This window comes from Rhinoraja longicauda, chromosome 1 (assembly GCF_053455715.1).
Source record: "Rhinoraja longicauda isolate Sanriku21f chromosome 1, sRhiLon1.1, whole genome shotgun sequence".
Lineage (NCBI taxonomy): Eukaryota > Metazoa > Chordata > Chondrichthyes > Rajiformes > Arhynchobatidae > Rhinoraja > Rhinoraja longicauda.
Window position 1 is genome coordinate 124,795,727 of NC_135953.1, and position 13,175 is coordinate 124,808,901.

A 13,175-nucleotide genomic window follows, 5' to 3' on the forward strand; every position below is an offset into this window, starting at 1 on the left:
GACACTTTTTAAAATTCTATTCACTGTTATTTTCCAAGTGTCTTACTTAAATTGCAGCAATTTAAATAATTATCATATCATATCATATCATATCATATATATACAGCCGGAAACAGGCCTTTTCGGCCCTCCAAGTCCGTGCCGCCCAGCGATCCCCGCACATTAACACTATCCTACAAATTGTCGCAATCATGGCAAGCTTTCACCAAAACATTATTTATTTGCTTGAACATATGCTCAATATGTTTGTATCAAACATTTGCTCTGCTTATTAGGAAGTGTTAACGCATTAAAGTAAATCGTTGCAATATGTGCCATCATGTTACATGCGTGAGATACCATCATGAGGAAATTATCCATACTTTTCTGGTTCAATTCATTCTTGGGCTAAAAAATATTTGCCAACGTATCTTTCCATCATGACAATACCACCTTAAAGTTATTTTTCTCTCAGTTCAACTGAACATAATTCCTCAGCCATCTGTTTGTTTCAACAGATGCTTGCAGAACATTTTCCCAGTGGTGCCTTTAGCAGAACAGCCTGGAAATTCAATGAAAATTCTTCAGATCCCACACTATAAATTCAGTAGCAAATTGGCTGTCTACTTTAAAAAAAGAGTAGGTTTTTCCAAATTATTTTTAGGAAAATTACATGGATCTCCTGTTGAACTTAGCCAAGACCTTTGGAAACCATCATGGAACTTCAAGACCTGTCATCCACAATTCCAGCTGGACAAAGAGCACTCACCCATGCTTACTGAATTGCCCAACAACTGAGACCATTCATTCCTGTCCCAATATGTTGTCTGTTCATTTCCCTCCACAGATGCTGACTGACCCACTTGAGTTCCTCCAGCATTTTGCTTTTGTGTTCAGGATTCCAGCATCTGCAGTCTCTGGAATCAATCTGCCACACAGAGTCATAGAGCATGGAAACAGGCCCTTGATCCCACTCTGTCCGTATTTACCATCAGTTACCTGTCTGCACCAATCACGTTTTCCAACACTTGGCCCTTGTCTACAATGCCATGTCATCTAAGGTGGCCAGGTAAATGATCCTTAAATATTGGGAGAAAATCTGCCATCACAATCCTCTTAATTTGTGTGTACACTCTGGGTGAAAAAGTTCTTCCTCATGTTCCCACTAAACCTCCTGCCCCGTGACCAAAAGCCTTTGCCCCCCCAGTTTTAGATATCTGTATCATGGGGAGAAGTTTCTTACCACCTAATATTCCCCATATAATTTTGTAAATTTAATAACATCTACCTCAAGCAAGACTAATCCAGCTGGTCCTGTCTCCCCTCATAGCTGAGATACAAAGGCAACGTTCTGGTAATTCTCCTCTGCAACTTCAATGCAATCACATCCTTCCCATAATGTGAACAGCACTGCAAACAGTTTTCCAGCTATTTTATATAGTTATACTATAACCTATTTCCGCTTATATTATATGCCCAGGCTAATGAAGACTGGTATTTCATTTCATCCAAACTATCCCATCTGCTTGTGCTACTGCCTTCAGAGATCTCTGGGCATATACAGCACTTCCCAAGATCCTATCATTAATTGTATAACTTCATTAGTTCTTTCAAAATGCATCATATATTTCCATATTTCCATTTGATGTAGAAAAATCCATCTCTGCCCATTGAGTTAGGAGTGTGATGGAATACTTCAATTGTCTGGATGAATGCGGAGGCAACAGCACTCAAGAAACTTGACATCGTGCAGGACAGAGCAGCCCACTTGACAGGCACCCATCCATAACCATTCACTCACTCCACCATCAGCAGTGGCAGCAGATGTGCCAACTACAAGATGCACTGCAACAACTCACAACAATTCAGACAGCACCATAAATACCCATGACCTCCATCACCAAGGACAAGGGCAGCAAAACCACCTTCAATCCACACACCATCCCGACTTAGAAATATATTGTCATTCCTTCACTGCAACTGAGTCAAAGTCCTGCAACTCTCTTTCTTACAGCCTTGGGGGTATAGCTGCATTTCAAGGACTGCAGTGGTTCAGGAAGGCAGTTCACTTCCACCTTCTCAAGGACAATTAGAGGTGAGTAGTTAAATATAGGCGAGAGGTGCAGAGCCTAATTCCCTTGAATGAATAAAAAGTATTTGCTGGACCTCAGACTAATCATATTCTCCATTAGTTTTCTCCCCACATTCCCATCAACTCCCCCAGATGATACTCGGATCAATTTACAGTCTCCAATTAACCCTACCAACCAACATGATTGTATAATATTGGAGGAAATTGGAGCACTTGGATAGCCAGGGAGAACGAGCAAACTCTGTGCAGACAGCACCAGAGGTCATGATTGAACTTCAGTCCTTGGAGCTGTGAGGCAATAGCTCTTCTAGCCTTTTCATATGGATCTGTACGGGTGTCAATAGTAGTGAACCGATATCAACGGGTGTCATGTCATCAGATCTATTCACCTACATCTTTGAAAATAAGTTCTCTTTCTTTTGAAATGCTACACTGACTGAAGGTTTACATATTCCTTCTTGGATCTCAAAGTAATTATATTCTCCATTAATTTTCTCCCCATATTCCGATGATCTCTACATAGACGCTATTCGGATCAATTTACAGTGTCCATTTAACCTACCAACCAACCAACATGATTTTATGATAAGGGAGTAAATCAGAGCATTTGGAGGAAATACATGTAGAGCCAGGAAAAACGAGCAAACTCGTGAAAGGTTATCCATTGGAATCTATTTTTAATCTGCTAATAAATGAAATAATTAAGGTGGTAGACACAGAATCCTTCACTGAGTCATTACTAACACAGGGTACAGAGGTTCACAATTACCTCAGCATGTGCTGTTAAGCAATAAAAAACTCTATTGCTGTGAGAACAAACTTCGCAGAGGTTGAAGAGCACACACTCTGGTGTCCCATCACAATTTGTTTTGCTTAAATCTAAGGAAAGAGGTCAGAATTGAAATTCCACAGCCCTGGAATGAATTTATGGAGCAGGCAGGTTACATGAACTACTGAGTGACAGAAACCAGATGTTTTTGCTTTCCACTGCATTGCTAATATCACCGAGCATTCCATAGAAGGAGGTCCCATTACTTCCTATGTCTATTTCCATTTACACAGCAGCAGCAGTGTGACCATATCCAGTGTATTGTGAATTAAAACTGGTCTGACAGACCAGGTGGCGGATGTATGTAAGATGAGCTTGCTTGGGGATGCTCCTACACCACTACTGTAACACTGTAACGTCACTGATGTATTGACAATAGGCTCTGGCTTGGACAGGATCTCCTTTGGGCTATGCAACTGAAGACAGGAATGGCAATTGACCTCTGCCTGTGTCTACTGTCCTGGGGATAACCAATAAAAACAACCCTATTTTTTATGTTCCAATCTCAGAGCTTAAAGATCATAAATTTCTTCAGGGCAGACAATTGCGTGGCGTCTGTACAGGGCTGGTTACCAGCCTCTGCAATTTATGAGACCTTCATTACAGGGTGAAGGGTGATCGGGTCAAAACAGCAGGGCTTATTTTACATCAGCCACTGATCAATTTTCTCCTTTTCTGAACCTGGAATTTCAAACAAATATTTCCAGCTAATTACAGATCATCTGATACTCCACAAGTGAATAACTTTCATCATTAGCCCCTTCCTTGGAAAAATGTAACGTTTAAAAAACTTATGACACCTTTTGAGGTATAAAGATTCATATTGCAACTTTATTCAGTGGAGGATTTTTCAGTAAAACTATGGCTTTGCCTCAGACAAATCATTGAAAAAATTAGGGAAATTATTATTATTTTTTGCAAAGTCATCCTCCTGAGGATTCTGAATTTTTTTGAAAAAGAAACTTGTGAGGTTTGAAACTTTCTCAAGATTCTGGCATTTTCGACAAAAGTCTAGGATTTCCTTTGAACCACTTCCTTTGATTTTCCTGAGGCTGCCTTCAGGTCTCTATTTTTTTTAAAACAAGCAGGAGTGACCTGCACTTTCAATAATGGAGGTTTCATTAGAAAACAGAAACACTATTACTGCCCATATAGACCCAGCGCCAGAGGTTAATAAGCAGACCCTGAATAAAACACTGCAGCTTTCTATTCTCTCTGACTTAATCTTATTATTATTGGCTACACAACATGTATTCAATAGACACCGATGGTTTACATCTCGAGTGAATCAGTGCCGGAAGGAACTGATAACATAACATGTAATTTAATTACATTTTTGTAAATCATAAATGTCTTGAGCCGAGTCCTTTCTTCCTTTTAAAATTCTTTAACTTTAAAACTATTATGAAAGGAAAGTGGTGCCATGAATGTACAATAAACTCCAGAGCCAGGAGCAGTCATTAATAATGATCATGCAAACTAGGCTGAGCTGAACTATGGAATCGAGCGTCAATTTAAAATGGTGAGAAAATCTAATTTAAAATAAAATCAAGCAAGAGAAAGTGGCATTCACTGCTTAAACTGCAGTGGTAAAGCTTAGAAATATTTGACTATGAAATGGGACTCAATAGATCTTGATTGCACACTGCACTTGCTAATTTGGCTGAAATTTTATACACAGCCCCTGCGTATACTTCCAAGCTTGACCTTTCTATTTTGAAGGGTGTGTATGGTGCTTGCACAAACCAGAAGCAAGCAGAGTTGCCACTTGGTCTCCCATGCCTCCATGAAGCTGAAATGATGCCACGCTGCCAAAATGCTGATTTACCATTTGATTTTTAGATGATGTTGGAGTTTAAGAAGTACTGATGGAGTACTGCAGCTGTAGTTTTCACAGACTAATCCTGTTGCTGACAGATTTGGGCATTTTGGTGACCAATGCTTTGGTATGTGGCAGGAAAGGGAGAATGAGGAGAGGAGAAGGGCTATGAGCAAGAATGCGAGCTGAGCCTCTGGGGTTAGAGATTCTCTCTCCACATCACCGTATCTACTAGAGCAGGGAAATTAGGATGGCAACTCTCATTGGTGCTCTGTTATTTCTTTTTACAAGCCTTCAAGGCCTCCAGAATGACTTCCATACTAGATGTAGTCCAAAGCATAAATTGTTTTAAACACCACTAGCTTGCTTGAACCAGTCCAAGCCACATGAAATTAGACTCAATGATTAAATGATTATGTACCATAGCAATAAACACTATTGGTACAGTTGGCAAATGCTCTCTTGCTCCAGTACCTTGTGAGTGGCTGCTCCCGCCTGACCCGCCAGACAATCTCACCATTTCAAATAACAACATTGGGAATGACCTTTGCCAATTATAGAGTTCTTCTGATCTCAGCTCTTCCTGTAGTACTGCAGGGTTATGGGCAACAGGTGTTGCTCCTACTGTGGAAGTGGAGGGCTAAGGATAGCTGGCACCACTGCTCCTGTCGAACTGCAGGGCTATAGATAGCCAGTACTACTGGTCCTGTTGAACTCCAGGCCTATGGGCAGCTGGTACTAGTGCTCCTATTATTGCAGGGCTATGGGCAGCTGGTACTAGTGCTCCTATTATTGCAGGGCTATGGCAGCTGGTACTAGTGGTATTATTGCAGGGCTATGGGCAGCTGGTACTAGTGCTCCTATTGCAGGCCTATGGGCAGCTGGTACTAGTGCTATTATTGCAGGGCTATGGGCAGCTGGTACAAGTGTTATTATTGCAGGGCTATGGGCAGCTGGTACTAGTGCTCCTATTATTGCAGGGCTATGGGCAACTGATACTAGTGCTCCTATTATTGCAGGGTTAAGGGCAGCTGGTACTAGTGCTCCTATTATTGCAGGGCTATGGGCAGTTGGTACAGCTGTTCCTGTTGGAACTCCAGGGCTATAGATATCTGGTACTGATGCTCCTATAATACTGCTGGGCTTTGGACAATAAAATGTTGCCCATACCATAAAGCTGTAGGAGTATGGGCAACTGTGTTACTTCCACAGTTGCTAAAACTGCTAGTAATCACCTTAGTCCAAATTTGAAGTCCAAGCAAAACACGAGCTGAAGTAACGATTAGATAATGTGTATATAACGACTGCAACGTTGTAAAATTAGCTTCAGAATTTCTATTGTTAACTTCCAAAGTCCGTATCATAATCACTTATCACACAAGTCACACAAGCAACCATGATATATATAAGTTGTTATGGGATCATTTCTATCATTTATTTATCCCTTCCTGTCCCTTTTGCCATCTGGACACTATTCAAGCATGAGCTGATAAGGTTGATAGGTAGCAAGTGACATTTGCAACACTTAAGTACCCAGACAATGGCTATCTTCAACAAGAGACAGTCTAATTACCTCCACTTGATATTCCAGGGAACCACCCTTTAAATTGTCCACATCAAAATCTAAAATATAAACTCCATAGCTGCCAGGTTTATAGTTACAAGAGCGGTTTGTAAGCTGGATATTCTGTGACAACTGCCTCAGTTTGTGATTCATGAAAACTTTCCACCTTCAAATAAACACAAATTGTCAGTGGGATGGAAGACCTGACACTTTCCTGGATGACCACAACTCTCATAACAATTTTAAAAACTCAGCACCATTCTGGATAAAATAGTCTTCATGATCAGCACTCCATTCTCTATGCCAAACATCACAACCTGTCCACCATTGATGCATCTCAGTTGCAGTGTTCACATTTACAAAATGCACTGGCAATATTTCAAGAGTTATTCAAGGCATCAAAAAGGACAAGAGCTCAGACAAGAGCTCAGAACACACCATTAGCTCCAAGTTCTCTTCAGAGCTATCTGATGTAAATATGTACCAATATAATTTTATCTCTGCTTTGTTAAAATCATGGCACTTCTGTCCAACAGCATTGTGAGAGGACCTTCACCACACAGACTTCAGCAGTTCAAGAACACAGCTCATCAGTACCTTCTCAAGGATAATTAGGGATGAAAAATATTTGTTTGCAACAGTCCACCTCTAATGTGTGACCACAAATACTTCCAAAGTTGCGAAGAGATAGTGTGTATCTATCGCAAGTGGTAGACAAGCTTTGGTTTATAATCTGACCTCACTATTTTGTCAACTTGAAAATTTTAAGTGGAGCTTGGTAACAAAACTTTTGGATACAGAGCTGAAAATACAGCACCTGAGTTAATTGGCATAGTGAGTGTTGTACGGTATTCCACAGTATTTATGGCTGGGAAAGGGAAATAAATAGCTGTTTCTCCTCCTCCTGGATCTTTCAGAAAATATGTAGGTACCAGGAGAGCAGAGAAATAGTTTGAAGATGCTCAGCCCAGGATTCGAGTACAAAATGGAGAAATAAGGATCTGTAGATGCTGGTTTACAAAAAAAACACACAAAGTGCTGGAGTAACTCCGTATGTCAGGCAGCATGGACGACATGATCAGTCTGAAGAAGGGTTCCAACCTTAAACGTCATCTATCCAAGTTCTCCAGAGATGCTACCTGACCCGTGGAGCTCCACCAGCACTTGGGCCTTTTTACAGTAAATTGTTTTGAATTGATTGGGGGGCTTTTAATAACCAAAGGACTGTTTCAGGGAAGTGGAGAGTTTTGACATTTTGGGGGAAAGGTTCTGCCACAATGGGAGACGGTGGTGAACTGTACTTGAAGTTAGAGAAATCAATATTCATACCCCTGTAAGCTTGGGCAGCTTACAACCCATGGGTATGAATATTGATTTCTCTAACTTTAAGTAACCCATGCATTCCCTCTCTCTCTCCATTCTCCCTCACCCAAGTCACACATGCTTTCATTCTCACCGAACGACAGCTAACAATGGCCTGTTTCCTTTATCATTGTTACTTTTTTGCACATCTTTCATTCATTTGTTCTATATCTCCCTACATCATCGTCTGTATCTCTCGTTTCCCTTTCTTGTGACTTCCAATCTAAAGAAGAATCTCGATCCGAAACGTCACCCCACCCATTCCTCTCTCCAGAGATGCTGCCTGTCTCACTGTTACTCTAGCATTTTGTGTCTATCTTTGGTTTAAACCGGCATCTTCAGTTACTTCCTACACAATACAATACAATACAATATATCTTTATTGTCATTGTACAGGGGTACAACGAGATTGGGAATGCGCTTTCCATACGATGCAATAAATTAATTAGCTAATCAGTATACATTTATACAACCCAGTGAAACAAAATTAGAAACAGATTTAAAACAGTATAAGTTCAAGTAGGTCTGTGCCGGTTCAATGTGCGATGGGACCATCTGGCTCAGCAGGACCGGTTCATAGCAGCTATGGCCCTGGGGATGAAGCTGTTCCTGAGTCTGGAGGTGTGGGCGTAGAAGGCCTTGTAGCGTCTGCCCGATGGTAGAATTTCGAACAGACTATTGCAGGAGTGTGAGGAGTCTTTGTGGATGCTGGTGGCTTTTCTGAGGCATCGTGTGTTGTAGATGTCCTCCAAGGCTGGTAGCTGTGTTCCGATAGTCTTTTGAGCTCTATGGACTACCCGCTGAAGAGCTCTCCTCTCTGCCTCCGTGCAGCTGAGGTACCACACAGGGATGCCATGCGTTCAGATGCTCTCTATGGTGCAGCGGTAGAAGGTTGTCAGCAGCTGTTGGGGCAGACCAGACTTTTTCAGTGTTCTTAGGTAGAACAGTCGTTGCTGTGCCTTCTTGACCAGCGCAGCAGTGTTAGTGGACCATGTGAGATCCTCCGAAATGTGAGTGCCCAGAAACTTGAAGCTGGACACTCTCTCCACACTGTCCCCATTGATAAAGATCGGAGCTTATTCCCCGTTGTGTGATTCCCACATGGAGCAACTAATTATGATAAATGTATAATAAATAATTTTCTCAACTTTAATGACTAATTTTAAAGGTAAACGAATGGTATCTATGGTTCAGTTCATATCAGAGGTTTGTTTAACACCTTTTGGTGACCATTTGAGTGGTTGGCATCTTTTGAGTAAAAAGAGAGAGTAAAAAAACAATCAGAGAAGATTCCACAGCTGAAGTTGCTTCTTGAACTTGAAAATAAAGAATCATGGTCCTAACACTGGCACATGGGATTAGAGTAGATGAGCAAAAAGGTCAGCATGGTTGTAGTGGGCCAAAGGCCCTAATTTCTATGTAGTATGTCTCCATGATTATAACTATTTTCTTGTCATCCTTATTTTACATTCTATGTTTCTCCCGAGCTCTCCTTTATGTCCACACAATAAAATCGATATACTTATAATAAATACAGAATGATTCATGGAAACTGTAAAGACCCAAAAGTGGTATTCTTTTCTCCGTTTTTTAAATAACTAACATAAATTTTGAGTCTTTGGGGTTCATTTATCAGACAGATTAAAGCAATTAATATCTATAAAACCATAGACATATGTCTGGGAACACGGGATTGTATTTTTATAAAAATGTTTACAAGAAAAATATTCCTGCAACACTATGCATCGCTGAACTTTGATGATGAAAATGACATGGCAAACTCAATAAACAATCTGTTACAATTTACTTCTGAGTGGTAGGATGTTTGCAAATTCAGACTTTGGGACCGAATTTTTGAAGTCAATTTTTGCCCCAAAGTGGGTACCCTGCTTAGATATGAGGGAGTCAGATATAGAGTGAAATGATGGCCCTCCCTATATCTCAACATCAAAAACCAATGCTGAAATTGTCCGTTTTATGCAATAATATCAACTTTAGTTGAATTCTATGATTTGAAACTATTCAAAGTGGCTTCATTTAGGAGATAGCAAACGAACAAATTCCCAGGCTAGATTCAAATCAATTTGTCAGGTATCAAACAATGTGGTTATATAGATAATGATGAACGTCATTAAAAAATGATTCAGAATGACATAATTATAATTTTAGCGAGAGAATTATAATATATTGTCAATTAGTTTACCAGCGATGTGCTATGCTTTAGTAACCCCATTATGATTCAATGTTGTAAAAGATTGGTGAATATTATTTATGGAAATGTTAAGAAATGATCAAAAATCCCAGAGAATAGTTTGCTGAACTACCTCCATACCTTGACAGCACTGTGAAGCCCTGGAATAATATTGAAACCATAAACATATTGATACTTAACCTTGCTCTGTAACATAAACTAGTATGCATAAACATTTAAACAAATTTAACAATTGATTTTATTAAAGAAATATAAATAACTTATATTTTTCTTAATTACCACAGAACTGAAAAACCACCATAGCCTTGACCTTCAAGTTCCCGAATTTCAAATCCCACATAACCTGATTGTTTCTTTCTAGGATTTCTTGTTTCTGTGTTTAGAATTTCAAAAGACTATATCTCTCATCACAAGGTTGCCTAACATGCTGGGCTACCATAGTCAGGTCTCGCAGAACTGGAAAGGACACAAAGTGCTGGAATAATTCAGTGGATCAGGCAGTATCTCTGGAGAACATGGGTGGGTGACATTTTGGGTTGGGACTCTTCTTCAGTGATAAAAACATCAGTCCAAAGAAGGGTCGCAATCCAAAATGTCACCCATCCATGTTCTTTGGGAATGCTGTCTGACCCGACAAGATACTCCAGCATTTTGTGTCTTTCCTTGGTAAACCAGCATCTGTTCCTTATTTCTACAGTCAGAACTGGGGATCATTATCAAAAATGCTATAACAACAAGTTGGTAAATTCTACATAGAAACAAGAATAAGGCACACCTGTCCACACTCAGAGCACAGAGGTTCAGCACTGTGATCCCCACTGATGCTTTCTGCAAGAAAGGCACGAGCTTGCAAACAACAATCCCAAAAGACCACTTTGGTGCCAGAAGCTGTAAAAGATGATTAGAAAATGGCACAAATGTCAGTTAACGTGGCTAAGCAGAGAGATCAAAAAACCACAAATGAGATGAAATAAATAAATTATGAAACAATTATCCTGTTTTCCCCGCAAAGGAAGAATAGAATAATGACACATGTTAACAGCCAATGAAAAGTGTGTAGAAGCTACAAGGGAGTAAGCTAAGAGGTGTGAAAACTATTGAAGACAACAAGAAGGCAAAGGATATCTCAATGAGGAATGGGAAGCACCAAGTTAAATGTAGAAAAAGAGTGAAAGAGCAATTGCCCTTGAAAAAGAAAGTGTGGTGAAGGTCAGAAAGTGATGTGACTGCAGACGTATTGAACGTTTACGGGAACCCGAGACTTAAAAAATATATATTTCAATTCGACGAAGTAAAGTGCAATGCATAAAAACACACCCTAGAAGCTGTGAAAAATGCTCTAAGGGTGAATCAGATAGAATCGCTCAGGTTAGTGAATCGAAATATATAAATCGAAAAACTGTGGGGCAGATACTAAGAAAGATGGGAAGAAACAGGTTATTAAAGGAGAGAAGGGAAGTAGTGGAGGAGAGGAGAAAACGGTGAGACTGACGGGAAGGTGAAGGGAGCCAAGATCAGTGATGAAAGGGTAAGAAAGATTTATGATTCTCCGAAACGTTAGGGGGGGAGAGTGCACGTTTACACAGTGAAGCACATGGACCTTGTAGATGTGGATGGGGATGTCGATCGTGATGTAGAGCAAGTCTCCCAGGGCCAGGCTCCCGATCAACAAATTCGGTCCATTCCTCATGCACTTGTTCTTGTAAATGATCCTTAACAAAGTGGCGTTCCCGATCACCCCGACCACGAGGATGACACAGGAGATGGCCGCGTTGATGTACTTGAAGGTGCGGCCGCTGCCGATCGCCTTGTGACAGGAGGGGAAGTCGCTGTCGTTGGCAGCCGACGTGTTGTTGATGTCCCGCTGGCCGCCCGGGCTCTCGGTGGTCGAGCTGTCCCAGTGAGGGAGCCCGCCCTGCTGGGACCAGGCTGCGGTCGGGAGAACCAGCTCCATGTGCCAGGGGTGAGAAGGGAGTCTCGCCGTCGTCTCATTCGCCGACCTGGAGAAAACCAAGGGCGACAGCGCGAACACAGCGAGGAGAGAAACCCAACACAAAGTCGTCGCCTCCATTCCCGGGCAAATCCGAGGCAAAACTCGCGGGGAGAAGTGGAGTGGAGAGAGAGAGAGTGAGAGAGAGAGAGCACCAATTACACTCGTCAATATCGTCCCCAAGCTCAATGCTGCGTCAAAGAGCGGTGCAGGAAGAGCTGGTGATAGATAGATAGATAGATAGTAGATCTCCCCGCCTTCACCCCTTGTCCTGGGCTATCCCGGAGAGACAGAGACAGAGACAGAGAGAGAGAGAGATCCAGTCCGTCTCTCGGCTCCTTATGCGGACAGACAGGGCGACCTCGGTGCTCAAGCCGGCGTCTGGTCCAAGTCTGGTCTCAGCTTCCCTAAACGGAGCGATGAGAGTGAAAGAAAGAGAGAGTGAGAGAGCGAGGGGGACTAAAGTGGCCCCAGTCTCTCCCTCCCTCCCTCCCTCCCTCCCCCAGGCTGAGCAAGGACACACCCGTTATTCTGGGAGGCGAGTGAAGGAATGAGCAGAAAGCAGAGCGCAGTGACCAGCAAACAGCAGCAGCAGCAGCCAGTCTTCACTCACTCCACTCGCCTGTGTTGCACCGGGCGGGACTCGGCGAGCCTCATACAGATACAGATTTATAAGACATGATATAGATACAAAGCGCTTCATTTTCCTTCTCAGCGGGGCTTTGATCACCGGCAATAAAATTCCACTGGAACATTATATCCCCTCCCATCCAATTTGTCCAATTTCTCCTCTCTCCCCCCACCCCTCGATAAATTGATCTGGATGAAAGGTGGCTTTATTATTTTTTTAAATCAAATGTCAACATTAGTGGTGGCCGACACGGATGTACAATCGTACAAATCGCGGGGTTGCCTTAAAAGTGGCTGGAGAAGAAACCGTGAGTTTAAAAAAAGGGGACTTTCACTTAGAAAGACTTTCCCCGTGAACATCTGTGAAATCTCATCATCCCCGCTATTTTATAGACGTCGAGCAAAGCTAATATCCGCTCAAATGTTTTGAGTTCTTCGATTTGCTTTTGTGCAACTTTTAATGAATTGGAGTGAACTTTTCCCATCGTTTGCGGAACTGCGGCCAAGGTCTGGAATAGAGGATTGGGAAAGTGGGCTGTATGACGGCGGGCGGGCGTGGGTGGGACTGGCACTGGCTGAGTGAGGATGGGGCAGGATAGTAACCACACAGAGTGCTGGAGGAACCCAGCGGGTCAGGCAGCACTTGGGGAGGGTATTTATTCACAAAATGCTGGAGTAACTCAGCAGGTCAGGCAGCA

General features: G+C 41.9%; 1 protein-coding gene across 2 annotated transcripts in view; it reads right to left on the minus strand.

The window, feature by feature from the left end:
* ednraa (endothelin receptor type Aa) overlaps nucleotides 1–12,318 on the minus strand; it is a 39,025-nt gene extending 26,707 nt beyond the window's left edge. For both annotated transcript variants that reach the window (XM_078406075.1, XM_078406065.1), the window contains exons 1-2: nucleotides 11,458–12,318; nucleotides 10,633–10,745 (exon numbers count right to left, since the gene is read on the minus strand). In XM_078406075.1, coding sequence (XP_078262201.1) covers nucleotides 10,633–10,745; nucleotides 11,458–11,928 — 584 coding nt within the window. In that variant the 5' untranslated portion in view covers nucleotides 11,929–12,318. The remainder of the gene's footprint in view (nucleotides 1–10,632; nucleotides 10,746–11,457) is intronic.
* Nucleotides 12,319–13,175: the final 857 nt, after the last annotated feature.